Source organism: Nothobranchius furzeri, chromosome 9 (assembly GCF_043380555.1).
Source record: "Nothobranchius furzeri strain GRZ-AD chromosome 9, NfurGRZ-RIMD1, whole genome shotgun sequence".
Lineage (NCBI taxonomy): Eukaryota > Metazoa > Chordata > Actinopteri > Cyprinodontiformes > Nothobranchiidae > Nothobranchius > Nothobranchius furzeri.
This window is the reverse complement of record NC_091749.1, coordinates 72,119,951-72,146,742: the sequence shown is the minus strand read 5'-3', so window position 1 is coordinate 72,146,742 and position 26,792 is coordinate 72,119,951. Positions and strand designations below refer to the sequence as shown.

At 44.3% G+C, this 26,792-nt stretch overlaps 1 protein-coding gene across 4 annotated transcripts in view; it reads left to right on the top strand.

Moving 5' to 3' along the window:
• Positions 1-1,226: 1,226 nt before the first annotated feature.
• Positions 1,227-26,792, top strand: part of chd9 (chromodomain helicase DNA binding protein 9) — a 114,381-nt gene continuing 88,815 nt past the window's right edge. For all 4 annotated transcript variants that reach the window (XM_015952831.3, XM_015952830.3, XM_015952829.3 and 1 more), the window contains exons 1-2: positions 1,227-1,418; positions 17,968-19,511. In XM_015952831.3, coding sequence (XP_015808317.1) covers positions 18,072-19,511 — 1,440 coding nt within the window. In that variant the 5' untranslated portion in view covers positions 1,227-1,418; positions 17,968-18,071. The remainder of the gene's footprint in view (positions 1,419-17,967; positions 19,512-26,792) is intronic.

Genomic DNA, 26,792 nt, shown 5'->3' with positions numbered 1-26,792 from the left:
AAGTTTCTTTAATGACCTGCTAACTAATATTTAATCATCATTGATGATATTTAATGGTTTACATCAGAAATGTCCGTATTCCCTTGAACTGTTCAGCGATAAAGATCATAATCTAAGTAAGGGGAAAAACAGATTAAAACTAGAATCCATAACTACATCTCACAATGTTAAACTGCAAATTAAAACTATGAAACAGTTGTGTAAAAGCTAAATTAGTGTTTAAAATCTAGTCCTATTGCTTGGTTTCGGGGCCTAAAAACTAATCTTTGGTACAAACAGCTTTTAGTCTGAGAGCATAAACTCTAAAACCACTGATAAAGGTCATGTTTGGGCTGGAAAACCACCAAACTAGCCTTTAAGGTGAGTTTATGGGAAAAAGAAGTTAATTTTAGTCTCAGTGCAGGAAGACCCAACTCCCTTTTCTAAGGTAAGAATTGTTTCATTACACAAATCAAAGAACATCTCAACTAGTTTTTAAATTCATTTCATTAATGTAATTGCATCAACAATCTATCAGCTGCTAATTCTACTTCTGCTCCAAATAGGTGGAAAGGTGTTATAGGTGTTTTTATTGTTCTTGTACAACAGATTTATATATGTGTGAATGTGTGTTTACTGCTCATCTTTTTCAAATGCATACATTTAATTTTTTTTTTCGTTTTCACATCAGGTCTTTATTTTTTATTGGCAAACAAGCGTGCAACATTTGTTAGAGATCAGAGGTTTTATTTAAACATTTTGGTGTGGAATTTTTATTTCCACTAGTGATTAGTGGGACCTCGTTGTTTTTAGTCAGAAAGAAAGATAATTATTTAAAAATAAAGGTACGTTTTTAAGTTTCCTAACGAATTACAACAGAAAATACAATAAAAGCAACAAAAATGTTTTCGCTGAATGAAATAAAAAATAAAATGGAAGCTGATCCAGAAAGAAACAGGAGAGACTTGATGTGGCCACTAGAGGGCAGTGCGTCCCCACAGGGAGAGCCCCTCTCCCGCTCCTGTCATCTCGCACGTAGGAGCGCCTCCTGTCCATGTGCGAAAAGTAAAACCTCTTCTGATTGGCTGCGGCTCGGACGCGGCCATCTTATGCCTTATGTCAACACAGCGACTTTCCAGCTGATATCGTGATTTAATCAGCCGGTCTCCGGGATTAGTCGGCTCGCCGCGGGCGCCCACGAACCCGCGCGGCGCCAGCCGGTTTCTAATTTCACACGGATTCGCGAAACTTTGGCAAATTGTGGCTTGTCCAATCACAGACGGAGTCACTAATATGCAAATGCGGAGTTATCAGAGTCACGTCAGCAGCCGCTGCGCCGTGCTCGCCAGCAGGAGTACGACCAACAACACGGCTCCAACTTCACCGATAACGCTCAGTCTGCGCGGACGCCCGGAGCCGCGCTGCGCGGCCGCTTCACGGTAAGAAGTCGCACTCATGCCGCCGGCTCGGCGGAGTTCATGCTGAACTCGACGGGTTTTGTTGGGTTTGAATTCGGAGCTGTCATGTTCCGGAGTCGGTCCGGGTCGACTCAGCTGTCTGATGACACACGCGCCGGGGCCGAGGCGGAGGGGCCAAACTTCGGAGTTTTATTTCTGTAAACGGCGACATTAAAACATGTCCGCCAACATTTTAGTTTCCCTAAAAGAGAACGACGCGCGCGACTCCGGGGACCAGTTCCTGTTGGTGGTCCTGAACTGACAGCGACGGAACCGGGCTCAGTCAGAACCACGAATGCGTACGAGGCGTTAAAGCGGCCGTTGGACCGGCGGAGTTTCTCTCAAGAGAAACGGAAAGTTAGAAGAACAAACTCACGAGTTGGGTTGTTATCGCGGACACCTCCAGGCGCGACCTCTCCATCTGTCTCCGGCCTCCTCCCCCCTCGCTCGGCGTCACGACACCTTTCCGAACCCGAAGGGCAGGTTCCGTTCGGACCACGTGCCTCAGAGAATAAGAGTTTTAACATGTTAGTCGGTATCAGTTTGCGACCAGCTGACAGTTAAAGTGTGCGCAACACACCCAGCCCCCAGTGATGAAGAGGATGCTGCTCCCTTCCGAGTCCAGGTCTGCCAGACCCTAACCCTACAGAGAGAGAGAGAGAGGCTAAAATATCCGTCAAATCTTCAAAGTCTCAGTCCCTAAATGGCTAATAAAGTGATTTAATGTATTCAAATTCATCCCAAGATTATATATACTAAACACACCAGCTGGCATCCTCTGGAATTAAGTCCTACTGTTGTGTCAGTTCACGTGAACACTTTTTGTTGATGATGCACGTGCCTGGATGATATCTGTCTATCTACCTGTCTGTCTAAACCTATCAGAATGAGCTAATAATTTTACTAATGATATTTCATAAACCCGTACGCCGCTACATCATTATAACTGTTGCTTAATGCGTCAAGATGAGATGATTTCATGTAGTTCAGGTGAGATTTTACCAGAATTAGTGAAAATATTAAGGATGCAGGATACATCGGCATCAGTATCAGCCAATGTTGGTCATTTTTGAACAAATCGGTATCGTCAGCTAAGTAAACCGGGGCCGATATTACCTACCGATATCTTGTTTCCGTTAGTGTTTCAGAGGGTAAGGCGGGGTGGTGACGTGTGATTGTTTAGTCCTGTGACGTGATGGTAATCCTCTCACAAGTGTAAGTGTGTGTATAACATATTGCAAGTTCCACTTTATCGAAATAAAGCAAAACATTCATAACTCCAGCTTGCATAATTTCAGTCTTTACAAAATGTGTTGATTTCAGAAGCATAAAACGGTATTTGCAAATATTGTTATCGGCCGTAGAAGCGATGTTAATATCAGTATCGGCCTTAAAAATCCATATCGGTGCATCCGTAAGAAATTGTGGAAAATAAGTATTATATTATGCAATTTTGGGAGGTTTAGCCACAAATTTAAATGGCTACTCATCTCAGAAACCATAAGTCTAAATTATAAAAATAATGTTCATAGCCTTATGAAATCTAACTTTCTCGTACAAATGAACAGACGTTCTGGTTGGGACACATGGAGCAGGGGAGGAGAGGTTTGCTTCAACAGGTAGACGATATTTGTTCGTTCTTCAGTAGTCACCCTTTCAACTTTATATTGTTTACCAAGAAATAAAACCTCAAAGTTCCAATTTCATCTTTACAAAAATAAATCAAATATCTTTTCATTATTTAAGTAGTTTCAAATGGGGCTGGGCGATAATTCAGTAGTTAAATATATCTGTTGATAGGCATGTGGTGCGATTAAAGAAAAAAGTTTCCGTTTTTCATTATAACCTATCAGGTAGCAGCATACTAGACTCACTACTTACTCCTAACCAATCCAAACCACAGACTCGGCGCGCTGCGTCACCAGGCCCGCCCCTCTCAAACCAAAACAGAGCATGAAGCAGCAAGATGTCGCAGCGAGACGAGGCAGAGAAACAGAAAAATCCCAAAAATAAATATCCAGGGCTGCACGTAAAATATATTTTCTACAATTTTTATCAGTTTTTTCAATTATCCATAGATCATTATTACATTTGTTATTAATATACTATTTTCTATATCGTCCAGCCCTAGTTTCAAAATAAAGTTTGAATATGAAGCTTGTTAATAACTGTACATGGATCATCGGTTAAGCTTGAGATTAAACGACAAGTCTTCCAACATGACTTTGTTCAGCCATCGTGATTTAAATGTAGTTCAGTGTGTGTAATCTGATGCTAGCTTCATGAAGCCAGTACAAGCTTCCTCAGACGTTTATTCTTTTGCCACTTTCATCTAAACCCGACTGATTAATTGCATTTGTGCATTTGCAATTATATTGCAATATGAAAAAAATGAGATTTTCTAATGGCAAAGGCGGTTTGGCTGGTCGCGAGGTCGGGGAAAGTCGTGAATTGCAGGCGCCTCAAACAAGGCATGGAGAGAAGAAAACGCTGTGCTTTAATTCAATTTGAGTTTATTTCTATAGCGCCAAATCACGACCAGAGTCGTCTCAAGGACCTTCACATAGTAAACATTCCAACACAGGTCAGTTCATTAAACCAATCAGTAAAAAGCTTCCTATATAAGGAACCCAGCAGGTTGCATCGAGTCACTGACTAGTGTCAGAGTCTTTACAGCAATCCTCATACTAAGCAAGCATGCAGCAACAGTGGAGAGGAAAACTCCCTTTTAACAGGAATAAACCTCCAGAGGATCCTGGTTCAGACCAGTTAACCTGTTCTAAAAAGGCCTCAGGTGCAATAGACAACATTTGGTACCAAAGAGGACTAGCACATCAGTTGTATTGAATAATCTGGCAATAAAAAAGAAGATGGTGGACAATGCCAGGTGTTGTGCAGAACCTGCCTTGCTACTGTTGCTACCTCGCCAGGTAACACTAGAACGCTTTGTTAACACCTAAAAAAAAAACCCATCACACTACCATATACGAGGGGTGCATGGCTAAAATGCCCGCCACCAGTGCTTCAACTTCCAGGAAACAAACGTTGAGCCAACAGATCCCTAACCGAGTTGTGTACGGGTAGTTTTATGTATAATAAATCTGATGTTGGGGTGTCGGTGGGACAGGAGTTAAGTGCTCGCCCCGTAATCGGAAGGGTGCTGATTCGAGTTGTGGCTACACCTTAGCTCATCCCCACCAGCGTGTGAATGGGTGAATGACTGATTGTGTTGTAAAGTGCCTTAGGGGGTTCCTGGTCTCAAGAAGGCGCTATATCAGATGCAGACAATTTACCATAAAAATACATTTATTTAATTTTCTTGCTTGCATTAGTTAAAAAATCTGAGAAAAGCCACTTAAGAAAAACTCACAAATGAAATGGCAGAAAAAAAATCACAATTATATAATTTTCCAAAATCGTTCAGCTCTACTTTCATCCTTCCTGGCAGCTCATCAGTAGTCCCAGTCAGCCTCCTGTTCAGATGCTCTGCTGCTGTGGTAAACCAAAGAAACCACCTTTCAGTGTCCGCCGTCTTCAAGCACTCCCGTGCTTTTGACTCGTCCGGTCATTAAAAGTCTTTGACTACCTCACTGAAGGAGACGAGGATGGAAAAGTTTAAAACGTCAGTGACGTTCCGTAAAGTTTATGAACGTGATCTCATCACGTGACAGCACTGAGATGGCACGCCACGAGAAAAATGGCGGCTCGCGCACCAGCTGACGTGTAAAAACAGCACAACTTCTGCAGTTTGGGAGTATTTTGGGTTCAAAGCAAACTTAAAATGAGAGCCGGTAAACACTGATGAGGTACTTAGCCAGGAGTCGGTCACAGGCGCGTCGTTTTCAGCAGTCGGAGGTTGAAGCCGGTAAACGTAAACGTTCTTGTTTTCAGGGGAAAAAACTCGTGTAAGCTGCATTTTATAAAAGTTGTTAATATTATGTGTGCTGTTTTGTTGTTGTTTTATTGATATTGCTTGTTGTTTGGTTTCTGAAGGGTTAGGGTTAGGTCTGAACCAACAGCTTGGTAATTCCACTTGAGGCTCTTGTCATCATTTTTAAGTTCGGCCAGTAATACCGTGGTAAAATGTTCACGTTGACCGAGAGGAAAACGACAGAGAAGAACGTAGCAGCACCTTTCCAGATTAAATTTTATTTTATTGTAATTGCACGGGTGTACAACGAAAGTTCCAGGATGTTCTGGGATAATCTAGACTTTTGATGAACGGCACTCCCGCAAGCACCCGTGGCCTGGCCTGACCCTTCTTCCTTCGTGCGTGTGCACGCAGACACGCCGTTACTATCTTCAGGCAGTCATGGGGACATCGGGGTAATCTAGCCACAAAGCATGCATCTCTTTTAATGTGGCGGAGTGGGCGGGGCAAACCGGTTTTCTTATGTGTTTATATCTGGCCATTAAGCAGGGACCCTGGGCCACCGTGAGCCCCAACAGCAGGGGTAGACGACTCCCTTCCCCTAGGGCCAGAATCCAGCATGTCTCAGCTGTTTTCATCACACCTGGTTTTAATCAGCAGGTAATTAACAGGCTTCTGCAGCGCCTGAAGAGCTGCTGAACCGCAGAATCCCCTGTGTTGGAGCAGGGAACAAACTAAAACATGCTGGATTCCGGCCCTCTGGGAAGGGAGGTGTCTATATAGACTCAAAGAAGAGTTTCCAATTGTTAAAAAAAACAACAAAAAACTAGTTTTGTCCTTCCTTTTTTAATCCGCTTGTCCAGGTCCAGGTCACCGGGGTTTCAGCCTCAGCAGAGAATCCCAAGTCATCTTTGCCCCAGCAACCTCCACCTGCTCCCCAGGTTGGAGTTGCAGGTTCCCTGGCCAGCATGGAGCCATAATGCCTCCAACATCTCCTGGGGGAAACTCAACAATATAATTCATGTTTTGATGAAAGATACTGATGCCAACTCGTTATCTTGGTCTACATAATTGACTATGATGTTTGTTTTCAGCAGCCCCGTCTTGATGAGGTTCATTTAGGTCGCTTGTACTCACACTGGTTGTCTTCTGCTCATCTGGCTCGGTCAAGTGAAGCAGCAGCAGCTCTAGCAGGGAAGCTAATGCCGTCCTCTCCCCATCATTTCCACCGTTTCCTTAGGTGGGACCAAAGTATTCCTAGGACAGTCTAGAGATGTAATCCTTTCAGCCAATCCTGGGTCCACCCCAGGGCTTCCTGGGAGTCATTGGAGGCATTTAAGAGGTGTATCTACTGAATAACCTCAGCCAACCTCTCATGACATGGAGGCCCTCCCAGAGTCTGTCTGAGCTTGAGCCACCCTTTTCTGGGTTCGAACTGTGGCCTCGGATGTGGATGTGCTGATTCTCATCCAAGCCTCTTCTCACTGCTGCAGACCTCCCCACCAGGAGCTGAAGGTCACAGTTTGATGAAGCTCAAAGGTCCACATCCACTTTAAAAAGCAGAGACGAGAACCTCCGGGCTAGGGCTGCTCAATTAATCGAATTTTAATCACGATTACGATCTGAGTTTTGAACTATTATAAAAAACAAAACAAGCCGATAATTTGCTCCTCCCACTTGCGCTGCCCTGAGTTGCAAATGAAACACTCCTCCACAGTGTTGCCAACTTGGCGACTTTGATGCTATTTCTAACAGCTTTTCAGACCCCCTTCTTGACTTTTTAAATCTTAGAAGTACCTACCACCTAGCGAACACCTCAGAAACATCTCTGGTAACCCTTAGCTACTTTCTGGATAACTGTCGTCGACATTTCCTGCAGGTTAGCTAAACACTCCGCCTGCGCTCCGGACCGTTCTTCAGGACATTAGGAAAAGGAATGATGTAGTGATGTGTCGGTCGCTAAAGACAGCTCTCAGAGCCGGCTCCCTGTTGGATTAACCAGAGCGAGTGACACACACCGTACCTGCGGACTCCTGAGCCGCTAAAAACGGCTAAATGTGCGTGTGCGGCGCGCTAAACGCACGTGCAGCTTGCCCCGATTGCTGAGACCGGGTTGGGGGGTGGGGGGTGCAGCTGTGGTTGGGACATTTATTACATTAACTGATGGACCTGTAAATAAATAGTTTATAAATAAGGTAGAAATAATTTTCCTCACGCTGATAACTAATAACTAATCTCTCTGAGGACACGGTGTTAGTGCACTCTCCTACAGCACCTTGACACGACTAAATACATATTATGCAACATTTTGTGAACATCAATTTATTTGCATTTATTTGTTATAAATGCCACTGTATAATTCTTGCTGTCAGTATTTGCAAGATATTGGTATTTGGGTCTGTACTGGTTAGACTTGAGTTAAACCAAGGTCTACAGCCCTTGGGTCATAAACTATGAGCTATAAGTATATTTGGTCTTTTTATACTGGGAATCAGGAGTTCTTTTAGTGATCATCTTGTTTCTTATTTATTTTTGTCCTGATTGTGCCCTGAGCAATTTTATGACTGAATAAAAACAAATAAAATCAACATAAATAGAAAAATCATCCTAAATAATCGTGATCTCAATTTCAGTCACCATAATCGTGATCATTATTTTTGCCATAATCGAGCAGCCCTACTCCGGGCCCCTACCCACCGCTGTGCTTAGAACTGTCTACCGGTTCTGTGTATTCGGGTTACCAAACGGCAACAAAAGAACTGACGGTGAATCTGTTGATTTCAGTTTGGAAACGGCTCACTGCTGCACTCCACACATGTTCATCACAAGTACAGAGAAATGTGCCCACGTGTAACTCAAAAATGGTCCAACCCTTCAAAGCAGCGGGTTCGCCTCTCCAGGCTTTGCATCTTACAAATGTCTGTATGTCGAAAGTGAAAGCTAGAACTCAACACTTGCTCTTGTTTCTGCTCACCAAGCAGACAGAAACAACACGGAGAGAACCTGAAGATTGAAGTTCTGCCAAAACCAAAAACAGGAATAGCTTCATGTCTGAGTTGAGCTAGGATCTTAAAGTTGATGAGAAGATTTCATGTTTGACCAGTTTGGATGACTGAAGTTTGTTTTATGTATGAGTCATCAGTGCCCAAGACCAAACACAGGTGATGTTTCTGCCTTTGTGTTTGTATTAGCGTGGTACTTCATGGACCACCAGAGGGATTTAAATGGAATGCTCAGAAGTCGAGCATTGGGAATACATTCACAACTCATAACCATTTGAACCAGCTCTGATTCAAGATGGCAGCCAAAGCCCAAGAAAACAAAGTTGATTATAACTTGGTCAGTTTTACACATTGAACTAAAACCTGGAGTGAAAGGAGGTGGACATTATTCACTTCACCTACCTAAAGTGCTAATTAAGCAAGAACGTTAGCTTGGCAAGCCATCCTAGACATGTGAATGCATGAGCCATAGATGGAGCTCAGTTGTGAGGCTGAATCTACGGCTGTCTTTTCAAACTGTCTCCACATGCTATTGGGCATCGTCTTTATGACAACAACGGTACGACATACTCACTGCTACGAATGACAGTCAACAGGGCAGTCCACCATACGCTGTAGAAGATAAGCAAATACATCTTTTGTCTAAATAAAGGACTTATCTCTCTGCTCTTGACTCCAAGAAAAGCCCAAGTCTAAATAATCCAAAGTTGATGCCAGAGCCGTTTCAAACAAGCTATCGCCATCTTGGTTGTTCTGCTTTGTTGCATCATCCCGCCCACCACTCAGATAGAGGGCTCTGATTGGCATAACACAAAACTGACCAGACCAATAGTAGACCTGCTGCAGTTAAAATGGAGTGTGGCTAGACTGACGAGAGAGAAAAATAATCATGCTTCAGATGCTGTCTGTCTGGATTTCTAGGCTTGAGACTTTGTGAGAGATTCTTTTCACAGTTTGACCAAATTCCATCCTCAGTGGATCTTAGTTTAAACATCTGGCATGAAAGAGATGGACAACTCATCTTCCTTCCAGGAATGCTAGGTAGTTGTTTTCTGAATTAGTCCATTTTAGTTTCTAGTCAGTAGTCTACTGGTCCATTGAATGGACTACTAAAGCTAAGAAAATATGCCGGGCACGGTTGAAGTGAATAGTTTCTGGTGAAAACTTTGTTTAAATTGGAATTCTCTTAAAACGCCATAGCTGCAATGCAAATGAAGTCCCCTTTCAGACGTGCACTCTTCCCTTGTTCTGATGGCACCTGGATGTTTAAAGTGTCAGGTGTGACACTCGCTCTAACTCTTAGCTAGCTTTAACCGTATTAATGAAAGTTTCTGAGGACGCTGAGAAGAGAGTCAGAACCTTTACTACTTTTGTAGATCGTCATGTCGGCTCTGAGCATGGTAAACATATTAAATGGGTGATAAGAGAAACAAATGCACACCGGTAATAGTAGCCAGAATATGCAGAGTGGTGTTTAGTGGTGGGACTGGGGAGAAAACAGTCCTGGATGGGGCTCCAGCTGGACTGCTTGCAGTCACATTAGCTGTAGTTTGGTTTAGGTTATGCTGTGCATTTTGCATCCGAACATTTGTTTTTATTCTGCTGAGGGGTTTTCAACGCTTTATCCTGATGAAGAACGACTGCATTTTCTCACGTTGGCCTTTTAAAGATGTTCGATACAGCTGTGCTTCATCTTTTCTTCTGTGACACACACACAACACCCTTTTCATTCCAGCCAAGCTTGAGACACCTTCGTCCCCCATCAGTGTCACGTGTGAACTGTCCGAGGCTGAGTGGGGGGTGAAATTGATCCAGGGTTAATGTGCCTCTGAGCCAACGAACGAAGTAGTCACAGAGCCAAAGGGGGAGCTAGCATTGATGCCTAGAGGAGTTAAGCCTAGTTTATACGCGTAGATGTAGACGCGGCGCCATTATCCGTCATCACAAGGGGTGTTTCTCAATGCCAAGGAGCCTTGCCTTGATGTCTTGGCCCCGCCCTGTTGCCTAGGAGATACATCATCGGGAGCCACCAAGACGTGTTCCAATGTTCATGTTCTACCGAGACGTGTGTTCTCCGTTTGTTAGCTGTTTAGCTAGCTGAACAAGGATACACGGGAGGTGTCTTGTAGCCATGATCAAAAATTACCCACAATACACCGCGGTATTTTCAACAGAACGGCGGATCAGAAGCCGGCAGCAACTTCTGGGACATTTTTTAAAGTTTAAAAGTAAGTCAACTAATTTAAAATGTTTTTTTTTTAAATCCAAAGAAGTTATCTATGGTTGGTTAGTTACTTAGTAGTTGCAGCTTCGGTGGCTAGCGGGTAGTAACTCACTTATATATTTAATTTCACAAATATATGCACAATTTAAAAAGTAAAAGACTCGTTATATATTTATATTGAAACTAATACATATAAAACATAACGTTAGCTCCCATGTCACGTGAAAATACATGACCGACATGGAAGCCGCGGTCACGTGATGCAAGTCTGTTCCATTTAACCATTTTCTTTGACCAAGGAAGGGCAGTGTCCTCGTAGGCAAGGCGCCTGGCCTCGCAAGACATCGCCTCACAAGGCCAGGCGCCTTGACACTGAGAAACACCCCAGCTCTCCTACAGGCCCACAAAGATGGAGCACAGCCCAATTTTCTAACTATGGATACAGACTGCAAGCATGTGATTGGTTAGGATGCCGCTTCCTTTAACGTCGTCTACAGCACCACATCCCCCCCCACCCCCCCACCCCCACCCCACCCAAAAAAGTGTATAAGATATAATCCAGCAGCAGACATGGAGCAGATTAAAGAATATGTTGTGGAGGAAGTTTGATGAAATAAACGTTAATAAACCCGTGACTTAAGAGGTACCGAGATACTCAACAAGCTTTTTAATCGTCGACAGAAACTACGATAAATGTGAGTTTGGAGATGCTGATTGCATGAAGGGGTGGAGGAGAATGAGGGAAACGTGTGTCTGAAATACATAAACCAATACCAATACCAATTTTTTTTATAAAGCGCATTCAACAAGGCATTACAACCAAACAAGGCGCTGCACACTAAAAATGTTAGTTAAACCGGCGTTGTACAGTCATGTAGAACAGAGATAAAAGATAAAAAGGAAAACCAACAAAATTCCTAAAACTAACAGTTAAAAATCAATAAAACACAGGGAGAATAAAAAAAAAGAAAACATTTTAAAAAGAACCTCAATAATACGGAAGTTGATATTGTGAAGTCCATTTTTAAACAGTGCAGATGTCAGTGAGGTCCATAATTATGTGGTATAAGCTAGGTTGAAGTAGTGAGTTTTCAGGCGTGATTTAAAAATGCTAGCTGTTGGTGCTAGCCTCACTAGCAGTGGTAATGCGTTCCACAGCTTCGGTGCACAGACAGAGAAAGCCCTCTCTCCACGGCTTTTTAAAAGTGCATTGGGAACAGCTAGGAGGAGCTTATCTTCAGACCTGAGAGCACGCGGCGGGTTGTAGTAATGGACAAGTTCACACAGATATGGAGGAGCTTGATGGTTCAAGGATTTGTAAGTGAGAAGCATAATTTTGAAGTTTATCCTGAACTGCACGGGCAACCAGTGGAGAGATTTCAGAATTGGAGAAATGTGTTGTCTTCTGTCAGCTCCAGTCAGCAACCTAGCTGCTGAATTCTGGACCAGCTGAAGTCTAGAAAGAGCTGCTTTACTGATGCCGTATAAGCAGGAGTTAGAGTAATCCAGCCTTGAGGTGATAAAAGTGTGGACCACCGATTTCAGAAGACGGACACTCAGGATGTGCTTTAGTTTTGAGATGCGTCTTAGTTGGTAAAAACATGATTTAACTGTGTTATTGACCTGGGCATCCATCTTCAGAGCCTGGTCCATTTTTACTCCAAGGTTGGAGATTGCAGAGGATACATTAGGTGAGAGATAGTTGAGGTCAGGTTGTTGAGTTGCCGTGGTACTGTTAGGACTGAAAACGATTAAGTCAGTTTTGGAGTCATTGAGATGGAGGAAGTTATCAGCTAGCCATTGCTTGACCTCAAGGATACAATCAGACAGAACTTAAGTTGATTGAGTTGGCTTAAATGAAAAGTAGATTTGACAGTCGTCAGCGTAAAGATGGTATGCGACAGCGTGCTTTCTGAAAATGGCTCCTAAGGGCAGTATATAGAGGTTGAACAGTAACGGGCCCAGTATTGAACCTTGTGGGACACCCCAACGTAGAGGCTGTGACTCGGATGAACAGCCGTCCAACATGATGAACTTAACGATGGTGTCCCTTCGCTTCTGGGACATGTCCAATCCAGCATGTTTTAGTTGTTTCTCTTCTTCAGCACACCTGATTTCATTCAGCAGTGATTAACAGGCGTCTGCAGAGCCCGATGAGCTGCTGAACATGTGATTCAACCACTGAATCAAGCAGAGGAACAGCTAATGCATGTTGGAAACCCACCCTCACACAATTTCTCATTAATCTGTGAACATGTTGGTCACAGCTAGTTTGGGTGGGTGCTAATCTGCTGTTCTAAGGTAAGGTAGATTAGATAATAAAGTTATTGGTTTTGTCTGTGATCCTAAGCTTTAGCTCCTCTGTGAGATCCTGCTGTGTTTGAGTTGGTTCCTGTAGAACAGCTCTTCTCCGCTGCTTCCATCCTCTGACCTCATATTACCGTCAGGTGCTGCAGACTCGTCACGCTAATATGATCTGCTGTGACTATATATTTGTTAAACTGTGACTAAGAGGACTTGGGCGATGGTTAATTTATATTCAGATGTTGTGTTTTAATGCACACATCGTGGCTGTTTGTCATTATAACGCAAACATCTGAATGAACCAATGAGGACAATTACTGGAAAATTGACCTGTTAGGTGAGGAAGACAAAAACGGATGACTCAGCTTTTCTTGATTCATACGCTTCATTTGTAATAGTCAAAAATGTAAATATTGGTAGGTTTGCTGACTTCAGTAAGAATAAACTTTCTCCTCCAGCTTCACTGGCTGCCAGTCAACTTCAGGGTTCATTTCTAGATCCTGGTTCTGGTCTATAGGGCCTTACGTGGACAAGCACCATCTAAAGCTTGGTTTATGCTTGACGCATTCACTTTCCGCTTGGTGACGCGGCTCGCGGATGGAACGCGCTTCACAACTCGCAGCGTTTATGGTTCATGCGGCTCGTCTCTGCGGTGAGCCAATATTCTCCCAAACTGTAGGGGGCAGCAAGGAGCTCTATGGCATACATCCAACACTACACCATAGTAGAAGTAGAAATTACTGTTTACAACATGGCATTCCAGCATTTTTAACAGCGTTCTCGTTTTTTCCGACAGTGCGAGCTATTTCTCTCCAAGAATTATTAACAACATGTTGATCACGGTGATCTCTGAGAGCTGAATCATACAAATGTCTGTATTTACCAACCTCTGCCGTACTAGTTCTTGCCGGTCCGCCATGTTTTTCCGCGTCCGTCCATCCGCGTGGTTAGAAATTTTCCGAGGTGTGCGTTGCGGAAATTCTGGGCCGTGCGGAGGCGCGGTGGAGGGGCGTGGTTGTTAAAATGACGCAACTTTTCTGCGCGGAGCCGTGCGAACCTCGTGGACGCGTCAAGCATAAACCAACCTTTACATTGGTGATCTTCTTGGTCCCTACACCCCCAGCAGGTCCCTGAGGTCCAGTGATCAAGGCCTACTGGTTGTGAGTGAAACTTTGGAGATTAACTTAAACACAAATTGACATTTAACAAACATTTCTTTTTTACACAGGAAGGGTGGCCAGTCCCTCTGCTTCTAAAGAATCTGTTACAAATGTCCAACACAAAATAAATAACTTCAATAACAAAACCTTTTGTCTGTAACTCAATCAGAAATAACAGAACATAAATCATAATGAATGGAACCCCTGGTCTCCATTACAGTTGTGCAGCACAAGGCTAAAGGTCAAAGGTGAAAGATCTTCTGCTGCTGTGGCCCCCAGACTCTGGAATTCTCTTCCCCTGAGCCTGAGATCAGAGGACTCAGTGGTCTCCTTTAAAAAGCAGCTGAAGACTCACTTGTTCAGGTTTGGGTGTGACCTTCATCACCCTCTCCTTGTTCTGCTCTCCCCACCTATTCCACCTTCCTCAGGATCCACTGATTTCCCTCTTTCCTATTCACTCTCTCTCTTTCTTTACATTTTTGAACCACGATTGTCAATTTTTTGCTAATTTTAAATATATTTTTAAAAATTTTCTAAATTATTTATTATATTTTTACATTTTTTGTTTTTGTGAAGTGCCTCGTGAATTTATCTTGAGAGGCGCTACAGAAATGATATCTTCATCTTCTTCATCTTCTTCTTCGTCTTCTTCGGGTTGCCGGGGAGATCGAGATATTTTGCCCTCGGTAGGAATTTTTCCTCCAAACATTTATGACCACATTACACACCAGAGTCTCTGGTTGTGATGGCACCTGTTGGAGATTGACGTGTTTTTCATCGTATCAAACAAATGTCAGACCGCCTGTCGGCTGATTCCCACTGGAACGAGCCAGTGGTCAGCAGGTGCACTGGTGGTGCTAACGAGTCGTTGTTGTCCCATATGTGCCGTCCCATGCCAGATGTTTCAATGCACCTAAGTAATTTGAAGACAAACCTATTGTGAGATCTTAAAAGCACGGGGGTCGGGGCTTGTGTGTGTGTGTGTGTGTGTGTGTGTGTGTGTGTGTGTGTGTGTGTGTGTGTGTGTGTGTGTGTGTGTGTGTGTGTGTGTGTGTGTGTGTGTGTGTAAAAAGTCTACTGCAATGCAAGTTTCTCCATCCCCAAAATGTGCTGTGAACTTAAATGGTAAAATGTTAAATGGCTTGTAATTGATATTACTACTTCTAGAGTCTTAGGGCCGGGTTTAAGATGTTTCAGGATGATTTCTGACAAGACCAAGGAAGCATTGGGGATTTAAAGCCAACCAACAGCTGTGAGCTACAAACCAAAGTAGTAACAGCTCAGTAGTGGTCAGTATGTGTAAGTGAAGCTGGTTTAGTAGCTCTGTCCTATGAGGCATGGATTGGTTTGTGTTGTGCTACACGTCAACACCAGTGGTTTGGTTCCAACATGCTGGTTTTATAATTGAAGCTGTGGCCCGGGTGAGCTAAAAGAGATGCTCATCTCTGCTGGGGAAAAGGTTTTGTGAAGGAGGAAAATGTCAGCAGGGGTGGATTTAGGGAATATTAGCTGATTAATCCAGTATGGTCTGCCAAATCTGTCTTTAAAAGTTTCGGGTTTGGCTTGACCTCTGCTGCCGTCTGTGGCTTTTACCCGGTTCGTTTATTTCCCACCTGTGTTTATTTCACCTCTTGCAGAGTAAAACCTTTTCCGTGTGGCACTGGTTGAAAGTTTACTTGTTGAGCTAAGACGCTAGCTTCCTCATCACAGCTTTCGTGTAGTAGTAATTAAATATGTACATTTGTTGGTCAATACAAAAACAGCGTCATGTTGGACCCGGATGAAGGAGAAGCGTCTGTTTGGGTTTCTGTGTGCATGTCAGCACATAATGACTGACCTGGGAACGCTTCTGTCCTCTTCCGCTGGTTTGTGGTTGCAGAGCACTTAAATGCACGTGCTCGGAGGGCCTCCTCAGCCTCTGCCCTTTGCTGTTGAAATTCTATCAGCTGTCTGCACCTCCCACACATTCTGCAGTAGCAGGGCAGGCAGCGTCAGTGCTTCTGTAGGGGGGGGGGGGGGGGGGGGGTTGAGGTGCATGTGTTTATACGTGTGTGTGTGTTCAAAAGGGGTGCGGTACAGGAAGAGGCACCTGCTGGTGGTTGATTTACACCAGCTGCGTTTTTGCACACATGAAAGGCACTGCTGATGGAATAGTGACAGAATAAATTCAAGTTTTCAATTCGAGTTTATTTATAAAACGCCAAATCACGGCAAGAGTCGTTTCGAGGACCTTCACACAGTAAACATTCCAACACAGGTCAGGTCATTAAGCCAATCAGTAAAAAGTTTCCTCCATAAGGAACCCAGCAGGTTGCATCGAGTCACTGACTAGTGTCAGAGTCTTTACAGCAATCCTCATACTAAGCAAGCATGCAGCGACAGTGGAGAGGAAAACTCCCTTTTAACAGGAAGAAACCTCCAGAGGATCCTGGCTCGGTATAAGCAGCCATCCACCACACACAGTAGTGTTGCTATGGTTACATTGTGATTTCATGGTAAATATTCTATTTGGTGAGAGATGAACTTTATTGTATTTATCCTAGTGAATCCATAATTAAACGGGTAAACTAGTAGTAGCACATCCAGTGTCAAAGTTCAGTTGGGGGTCGATGGGTCATTATCAAAGCTTGTAGATGCCTTCGAGGTTGTGCGCTCCTGGATGGCTACAAACCTTTTACATCTGAATGACGCTAAGACTGAAGTAATTGTACTTAGCCCTGGCATGTCTACACGCCCATGCGATGCTGTGAATCTGGGCCCTTTAGCATCTAATGTGAAGACCACCATCCGAAATTTGGGAGTGAAACTGGACTCAGCCCTTAAATTTGAAGCGCAAATCAACCAGGTTGTGCGATCGTGTTTTTTTTAACTTACGCCGACTAGCCAGAGTTAAGCCCCTGCTGTCCAGAGTACATCTAGAGACTGTCACACACGCTTTTGTTCTTTCAAGGCTCGACTACTGCAATGCACTGTATGCCGGCCTTAGTCAGGGTGCGGTAGCACGCTTGCAGTTAGTACGAAACTCAGCCGCTAGGTTCGTGACAGGCACTAGGCGCAGGGAGCATATCACCTCTGTGTTGGCATCCCTTCATTGGCTGCCTGTGCAATACAGGGCAAAATTTAAGGTCTTGGTACTGGCATACAAGGCCTTACAAGGAACTGCTCCAGCACATCTTGGCAACCTTTTGCATAGACATGCCTCCTCGCGGGCCCTTCGCTCAGCCGGCAGGGAGCTGTTGATGGTTCCACGCACCAAGTGCAGGTCACGGGGGGACCGTGCGTTCTCGGTGTTGGCACCTGCACTTTGGAACCAGTTGCCTTTGGTGGTGCGTCAGTCACCCTCATTGGGGTTTTTAAAGACTGGCCTTAAGACCCATTTTTTTGTCGAGGCATTCCAGGATTAGCAATCTTTACCTGGTTTCGATGCCCCGGCCTCGTAATCATTTTCAGAATTTTATTTTTTGCCTTTATTCTCCTCTCAATTTTTCATTTTTTTATTTATAATTTTTTTTTATTTGGTTTTACGATTGCTGTGCTTTACTTTGATGGTTTTATGTTTTTATTGTTGTGTTCAGCACCTTGGGCGTCTGCATTGGTCGCAGAAGGGGCTTTATAAATAAATAAATAAACGAAAGAGAGTAAAATGTTATCAGGAGAGGGAGAATGTTTAAGTGGTTAGCAGCAGTGTGCTAGCCGACCCCCCCCCCCCCCCCCCATGAGGCCACCACAGCTCAGCAGAACACCATTTAACAAACAAAGTTTGTTAACACATACAGTTGATGAATTATTAAAACTGTTATTTAATATGAACTCCTATCTCCCTGTTGTAAATTCTAACTATTTAGGTGTTTAAATTTTTTCTGCTCTCATAAGTATCTGATTTTTGTCTTACTAAGACATTATTTTCTTAACATTTATTGTAATATTCCTTTTTCAGTTTTTTATTTATTTTTATATTTATTTTTTGCAGGTACATAATATAAGAAGCATGCTGTAGCCCTGTAGACGGCCTCAGTGGGACCATCTTGGATTCAGTGGCGTTTCCAAGGCTTCCGCCAACCTCTGAACTCAGCCATGGACTTCTTTGATGACACCAACCTCTTTGTTGGGGATTTGGAAGGACTGGAGGAGGACGACTTCCCTTCGGGACCTTCACTTGTTGATGAGTTAAACCTCAGTTCAGACTTTGAACCCCTCCCAGTAGCATCACTTGGCCCAGGGAAACACCAAGACATGATGCCAACAGCCTCATCCCATCAAGTCATGCCCTGTTACAATCAGCCAATGCCTCACTTCATAGGCACCAAGGCACAGAATCCTATGGGGCAGGCGTTTTCTGGCTCCGGGAGCTCAGGCGCCATTCCAGAGCAACATGGCCAGTACCACAATGCCGCTCTGAGCCAAGTCACCCAGTCCAACGGGTTGTTCTGCAACAACAGAAGTCCAATGTGGGGCAATCATGACCAAAATGGGAATGCGTTCCACCCGTTGGCTCAACCGCAGCAACAGGTTTGTCATCAGCAACTGCATAGCCAGCAACTTCACGTGAGACAGCATCCTCAGCAGCAGAGCCATGCTCATCATCATCCTCATCATCATCAAGAAGAGCAACAGCACAGACTTCAGCAGCACCTGTTAAACCAGCACCAACAAATTAGCACACCGGCAGTTTCCCTGCAGCAACAGCAGCATCACAGTTTCACTTTTCACCAGAGGAGTCAAAACAACTGCCAGCATCAGATGCAGCCATCTCACCCGCAGGTGCAGCAGCAGCTACCTGTAACCGAGACCCACTTTCATTCCAGAGCTCTTCCGAGTAAGTCTTATCTAGAAAGTCAGGGTAGGTACCAGTTGCTCAGGAGAGGTCAGGCCTTTTCTGCATCAGGACTGGAAGACTCTCACCTGGCATTCCCCATGCATTCATCATCTGTTGTTCACTCCCTGCCCACATGCTCTGTTGGTTCTGCTAACGCCTACCAACCAGCCGAGTTCCCTGCCTACCCTGGCGAGCCAGAAATACCCGGGCTCAGTCAGCAGTCGTTGTCTTCGACGTGTAGGCCTATCGCATCAGGGGCAGCATGTCAGTTTCAGCCCTCGGCCCTCATGAGTCAGTTGCACTCGAGAACAGCAGTTAGCCGAGCAGACGAGTGTCCCTTCAGAGCACTGCGCTCTTCTGGGGAAATCCAGGGAAACTGCAAGTCATCTGAGATGCTTGATAAACCAGTGAGTTGCTATCCCAGCATTGCTAATCACCTGCCCTCTGAGCAGCCTCTGAGCTGCGGGGCAATCAACACTAATGGATACCAAGCCTTTGGAGACAACTATCTGTCGTCAGAGGCCCAGGATGGAGACTTGGAAGGACTGGGGCCTCCTGACCTTTTGCCTGACCTGCTGCCTCAGCTGCAGGACGATTGCAGGGATCAGAACAAATCCAGCTGTTCGTGGGTCGATTCCAGCCTGAAGAGGGGGCTTGAGAAAAGCCAAGCGACTGCTGTTGAGACAAAGGATGAAAAAGTAAGATGTCTGACTTTTTCTACTATCTGTTTCTGACTTCCTGCAGTTGTGATCGTCCAAAATATCCAAACAGCCTGAGCTGTCTGTCCTTTACCCTGTTTTTACAGTCACTCAAAGGGCTATTCCACTTATTTGCTGTTATTAGAAGAAGTTTTGCTTTTGCTTGGTTATCATGGCGCTGATACCAGTCATTTGTGTAATGTTTAACTATCCTAAGTAGAACATGTGCTTGTCAGCTAGGAAACCTGCAATCAGCAGCGGAGTGGGGGGAGGTGGACGGTAGGTGGTTCCTTGGGCATTTTGAAAGCCTTCTTGTGAATGATAATGGTCAGTCTAGCCTGGCCTGTCTATCTGCGCTGCGTGTCGACAGCAGGTCAGGCCTGATTAGGCTAAGAGTGGCAGGAGTGTCTTCAGGACTTAGCTGTAAGCATACTTAGGGCTATATCAAGATGTGGGTCAGGGCAAGCCAGAGGCCCTTGCACACTGCTTTGCTGGAGTGTGGGGGAGGTTGCTCGCTGTCGTGGTGGCTGCCACAGTTTCTGTGTGTCTCTGTGCACGAGTGCACGTGCACGTGTGAGAGAGCAAGCAGTAGGGAAAGAGCTTGGCGTAGGAGAGTGGTTAGCACTTGAGAAAGAGGGGGGAGGGGGTTTGAGAGATGGGGAGGGCAGTAGCTCATGGAAAAAGGACAGCTTAGGAAAGAGAGGGAGGGTCAGAAACAGCAAGGAAGAGCATGAGAGGGAGAATAGAAGTGGAGGGGGAGGCTGAGAGAATGCATTAGCTGGCTGGAACAGGCTTCAGGCGGTTCTTGGACCTCAGTTGGCTGGTAACTTAGCAGCATCCACGCAGCTTCCTGACCCATGAGTGACACATGACCAGCAGCAAGTGGAGCTGACATTTCATCCGGCTCTGCAAATTTCAAAAGGACGCTGGCATTGTGACTTTTTGTTGTGATTGCTCATAGGAAGCATTTTTAAACGTTTGTTTTATAATAAAACAATAATCAGAGTTGAGCTGCAGAAAATGCACAAATCACTAGAAAGTTTAGGATTCTCTCTCAAGGCCTTCTGACTGAGAGCAGACCTTTCACGTTCCCTTCTAAAACCAGCGTGCCCCTGAGCCAAAATCCACTTGTTGTTTCGAGTACCTTGACTGTCTTCCAGCAGATGACAACAAAGCTGGTGGCCTGCAAACCAGAGCTCATCCTTACTGGTCACCTGCTAATCGGCAGAGGTCCTTGACTGAAATGGGGCCTTGAAGCGCAGCCGCACGAGCGAGCCTCTCCCTGTCTGTGTCAACACCCAGCCCCGTGTTGATGCTTACAGGCTGACTGTGCTATTCATGTGCACTGATGTGTGAAGAGCCTGCTGATACCGCGTTTGCTGAACAGGCAGGGCATCGGGGGGATGGCAGCCCACTCTTCACTCCCCCGCGGTGAATGTGACTAATTAGGGTTAGCAGTGATTGTAATGGTGAGCTGCAGCTGTGACGAGCACCCAAAGTTCAACACCAAAGAGTTGTTCGAGGCTTTGTGAGGCTGAACACATTTTAGTGCAGTCCTTGCTTGATTTCCCTGATCATTTTCAAACATTCGTAACCACAAGGGGTTTCAAGTCACTTGAGGCAGTGAGCGTGAGACTTGCGTGGTGAGTTCTGGTTTGTGTAGTGCTTGTGTGGTCTCGTGTGTCTACTCTGTGTCTGGTCAGGAGATCAGGGAGTTAGACGTCTTTGCAAATGCTGCACACGAAAAAGTGAGATTGTGACGTTTAATTGTTTTGATTGTGGTGTTTGTCATTTCCTGCCTCGTCACTGGTCAGTCAGATGGACACGCGCACAAAGCAGGGGTACATTTACTGTTGCATGCTTTTGTCATCTCATGTCTTTATTTAACTCATTCACTACCATCCGTTTCCTGATCGCTAAAGGCCTTTGCTGCCAGCGTTTCTCACCGTTTTTACTGTTTTTTTAACAGTCACAGAACGTTGCGCGCTAGCATGATGTCGACGCCAAAACAACCAAAACAAAGAGGAGACTCACCTCTTGCATCAGGAAGAGTCCGCGTGTTTTGAGCGTTATCCGTTCTTTCATAATCCGTTGTTGAATTGTGATCAGCAGAAGCTTTTCCGGTTCGCGCCTTACTTTTTTTACAGGAACGGCCCAAAACGATCTCCAAACACATGGATGTGTTGCTTCCTGATCATGTGATCTGTGACGTATGTGGATGAAGATCGGCTTCAGGGCTGAGATGTTTGTTCTCTCAGCGCGGGGGCTCGTTCCGATGCTCAAGCAGTTAAAAAATGCAAATGACGACTTTAGTCGTCATTTGCAGTGAACGGTGGGATCTAAAAGGACGACTTTAGTTGTCAATGGCAGTGAATGAGTTAATACAGTTACGGCAAAAACAAGTTCTTCACCATATTTATTTATTGACTTTAGTGACGTACAAAGAAACATGCATACACATTCAACTAAATCTTGTAGATCTTTTTTTGTCATTTTTTAAACATTTCCAATCGTTTATGACAGATGAACACGGAGTAATGTTCACAATGTTTTGTAATTCGGTTACTAACCATGCGCTTCCTGTAAAAGACCTGCTAACCACTTCTGGGACGAATATGCATTATTAACAAGCTAATGTTCAGGCTCACACGGGCTCGATTTCAGACCTCAACACATCCAGCTGCATCCAGCGGTTTCTGACTAGAGGCTGCACATTCACGTCAAACCACTTCTGTCCTCAAAGCATCCAGATGGAGCGTCAGGATTAGTACCTTCATCACAAACCTGCCATATCCTGTCCTATACATGTCTGCTACCCCCTGGTGGAGGATGGAACAGCAGTAGATCAGGAGGTATACAGCGGGTTGTCCAGTAATCAGAAGGTTGCAGGTTCGATCCCAGCTCTGACCAGACAATGCTGCTTTTGTGTCATTGGGCAAGACACTTAATCCGCCTTGCTTGCTGATGGTGGTTGGAGGGACCGGTGGCGCCAATGTGCAGTAGGCCTTTCCTCTGTCAGTGCGCCTCAGAGCAGCTGTGGCTACATCGTAGCTCATTACCAGCGCGTGAATGACTGATTGTGTTGTGAAGCACCTTGGGGGGTAGAATCCTAAAAAGTCTCAGGCCGTTCGCCATCTACGGGTGACCATCATGGCTATAGAGCTCCGGACCCCACGTGACTCTCAGTTAGTAGACGCCATTTTGGCAGGAAAAAAAATCTAAACAAACACGGATGTAACCATGAAGGTGAACGGGATCAGCTTGGATTTTACTTCGTCGGAGTTTCTTCACACTTTAAAACCGAAGAAATCGTTTTATATAGTCAGAAATTAAATAGACTAAACATCTCCGACCCTTACCGTGCCCCTGGGATACTTTTTAAAAACGCCAGAAGCTGTCGGAGCGGACTTCTTACCGGTGTTGTGCCATAGATCGACTCGCTGCCAAAAAATGATTAGCCACTAAAGAAAGGAAGGGGAAAAAATCAAATCGCTGGAGGCTTGTTTATTTACATTTATACAACGTTTACATTCAATACAGGGCGCCATTTTACATTGTTTATTTATTTTTTAGTATCAAGGCTGTAACATAAAGAAAGCCAGTTCTTACCACAAACCATCTTTCAATCGTAAATATTGCAAAAAGGATTAATATTTCCTCATTGTGAACGTTTAAGACAAATAGCAACACTTAAAACAACTTCTGAACTGGAAAAAACTAAGCTAATCATTTTTTGGCAGCGAGTCGATTTATGGCACAACACCTGACCTGGCCGGGGAACCCCTTGGGATTCCCCCGGCCGGAGGAGCTGGGGAGAGGTCTGGGACTCTCGACGCTACTGCCCGCTCCGACGCCAGAACCCTAACCCTAACCCCAAACCCTGGCCCGGAGGACAGGAGAACACGCAGCTAATTAATTAAATAATGTGGTTCTGTACCTTTCTCTTCAGCACAGCCGACAAAGGTTTATGATGGGCCAGTCCTCCTGCATGCTCAGATCATTCCCTTCCCTTGCTTGAAAAATTGTTCCAAAATGAAAGTTGAACCCACATCTTTTTTATCTGTGAATTCAAAGCCGTTCGGCGAGTCTCAAATAAAAATTTGAGCATCTTACTGTAAAAAACTATACCATTAATGTAAAAAAGGAACTCTAAATAAACTATGTTCACATCCAGAATCAAACCCAGGCCTTCTGCATGAGAGTCTGACGTCTTACAAGGTGAGCTACACTCTAGTAACATTCACAGTATCTGTAACATTTATATTCTTGATGACAGCTGAAACAACGTTCAAAGAACGGTTCGGAGTGAAAATGGCTGTTTTGTTGCTAATTTGCAGGAAATATCTAGAAGAAAGTTCTACAGAAAGTAGCTAAGGGTCCTCAGAAATGTAGCTAGCTTTGTCACTAGGCGTTAGGAACAGCGACAAAGTGGCACTGCCTCTCTCTCTGCTGCTAAAGCTACGGATAGCAAATGCTACGGGCGATGCCTGAGCGTGAACGCGCATGAAGCAGCCTGCTCGACCCGAGCATCTCTCTTTTTCTGTGATTTTACAGAAAAACAGGCAATCACAGTAAAAATGCCAGGGCTCATTCTACAGGACCAGGGCATTGCAGGAGAACGTATGAAGAAGACATTTATTATTTCTATACATGTTTTGGCTGTCAGACTTCCATAATGTCCCTTTAAAAGCATCCAGATGGACAGGCAGCTCACACTCACGGCAGCGATGGTTAATGTTTGTGTGTGTTCTAATAAAATACTTTTTTACCCTTGAGTAATTTCTTGGACAGCTACTTTTACTTGAGTAAAAGGTGTTGACGTAGTGCTGCTCTTACCTGAGTACAGTTGTCTGCTACTCTACCCAGACCTGCCTTTGGATCAGGGGCGCCCAAGCTGCTTCCCTCAGTGGGACAAAATAAAAATCTATCCCCCACTTCTATTTATTATTTCATGATGTGCTGTTGGTCGTTTCGAGGGTATTACGTGTACTAAGTATAGCACCAGAAACGTGTTATATTTTCAGACAACTAAATAAACATAGCCTGGCCAGCCAGCCCCACACTTCCTTATGGGAAGTTCTCTGTGTAGAAGTAGAGGACGAGTCTGGCAGGCCAGGCTGAAATAAACCCTCTGTATCAGGATAGTTGTCCTTCCAGTGTTGAGAAAATGTCATCAGGCAGTAATCATTGTTAAATTCATAATAATGCGGCGAGAGTCGATCTATTGCATTGGCGACCTGCTCTTATCTGCCCCCTGGGAGCCCCGTCATGCATGGCGAGGGTGTCCGTGACACGGTTGATATGCTGGCAGTGGGCGCTGCGGCTGCAGCATAGGGCGACTCATTGTATTCTCCCTCAACCCAAAGTCCTCACATCATGCGTTTCAGCTAAAACACTAATGGTAACGTGCCTTGCATTGACTGTAGAGGTGTGGGTGATGGTCACGGAGAGGTCACGGAGAGGTCATGAGACTCGGAAGTGTTGCTGCCTTTCACAGACACTTTTTCTGCACGTGCTGCAAACAGGATAGCCGTCTTCTATCGACTGTCCCTCGGCATTCTTCAAACATCCAAAACATGCCTATACTTCTGACTTTGTCTTAGAGGGCTGATGGATATCCCGAGTGCTGCCGTCTCCTCCTCCCGCCAATATTTCAGCTTTACCTTCTAGAAAGTTTTGGTTGTAAACTACAAAGTGTGCATGTGCAGCAACTTTAGCAGATGCAACAGTGGCTGGTACGGGTCACCGTGCCTACTCCACGGCCACGGTAATCCACAGAGATAATGTATTATTTAAAAACAAGACTGTTCTTTTTACTGTCCACATTTTTTAGGGATGTCCCGATCAGGTTTTTTTGCCCTCGAGTTCGAGTCCAAGTCATTTGATTTTGAGTCTGCCGATACCGAGTCCCGATCCGATACTTTTGATACATAAAAAAAAAGAAAAGGGAGAAACGGTTCTAGATTGTTCCATATTTTTTATTTAATTACCTTTTTATTTTAATTTTTAACAGCAGGTCACTTCTGTGAGGTAGCTTGAAGAATCAAATAATAAATAACAAATTCTTCACTTTTGGACTTTATTGCAAATATAAAAGTCTAATATAAAAACAGATAGCACTTCTACTTAAAATACCTGGCAGGGGTCAATTTTGCCTCGGCCCCCAAAATGCTTAGATACGCCCCTGGGCATGGGACGGAGTTTTGAAGATGATCTGAATTGTATCAGCTATATAAATACTACATGCTGATAAATGATTGCTTTATACAGGTACAAACGTGTAGTGGGATAAATCTACCTACATTTTATTTTTTAAGAACTTTGTTTTGTTTTCTTAATTTTTATTTTCACGTCGTCCTGTCCTGTCTGTCTCTGATCTTCCTGCATCTCCCAGTCCTCCAGAAAAACTCCTGCCTGCTTTCTTCTTTTTCACCTCACAAGTAACTTTTTAACCAGCAGATCAAATCGATCTATTGACCGCAAAAAAAGCGGAGTGTGCGCCGCGCTGCCCGGCTGCGCCAGTGGCGAGCGCGTCCACACGTCATGTTCAAATACAGACAGAACTTAGCAGAGAAAAAATGAACGGACACGAATGACTGTGTGTTCATTGAATATTTTTTGGTGACGTCACTTAGGCCCTGTCCACACGTAGCCGGGGATCTGCCAAAACGTCGATATTTTTCCACGTTTTGGCCTGTCATCCACACGAAAACGGAGTTTTTTCACACGAAAACGGATCTTTTTAAAAACTCCGGCCAAAGTGAAGATCTGCCTTTTCTCCATTTTGGGTGTCTGCGTGTGGACAGACAAAACCGGAGTTTTAAGGTCCGCAACGTCACTTTCCGCGGCAAAAAAATGCTGACATCACGTGTGCGACCTGTGTTTACACTAGCCGACAGCATGGATGCCCTCAGAGCTGCGCTCGCTTTATCAATTGTCCAAGCGCTTTTTGCTTGTTTGTTTTTGCAAGCAGAATTACTGCATAATTTAAATTAAAAGGTTTACTTTGAGAGCACATTGTCCTGAACGATTAAAATGCGATTAATTGAGATTAATTAATTACAAAGCCTGTAATTAATTAGATTAAACTTTTTTATCAAGTCCCAGCCCTAATATATATATATATATATATATATATATATATATATATATATATATATGAGATATATATATCATATATATATATATGAGATATATATATCATATATATATATATATATATATATATATATATATATATATCTCATATATTTGGCAGCCATACCTCCTTTATCATGTAAT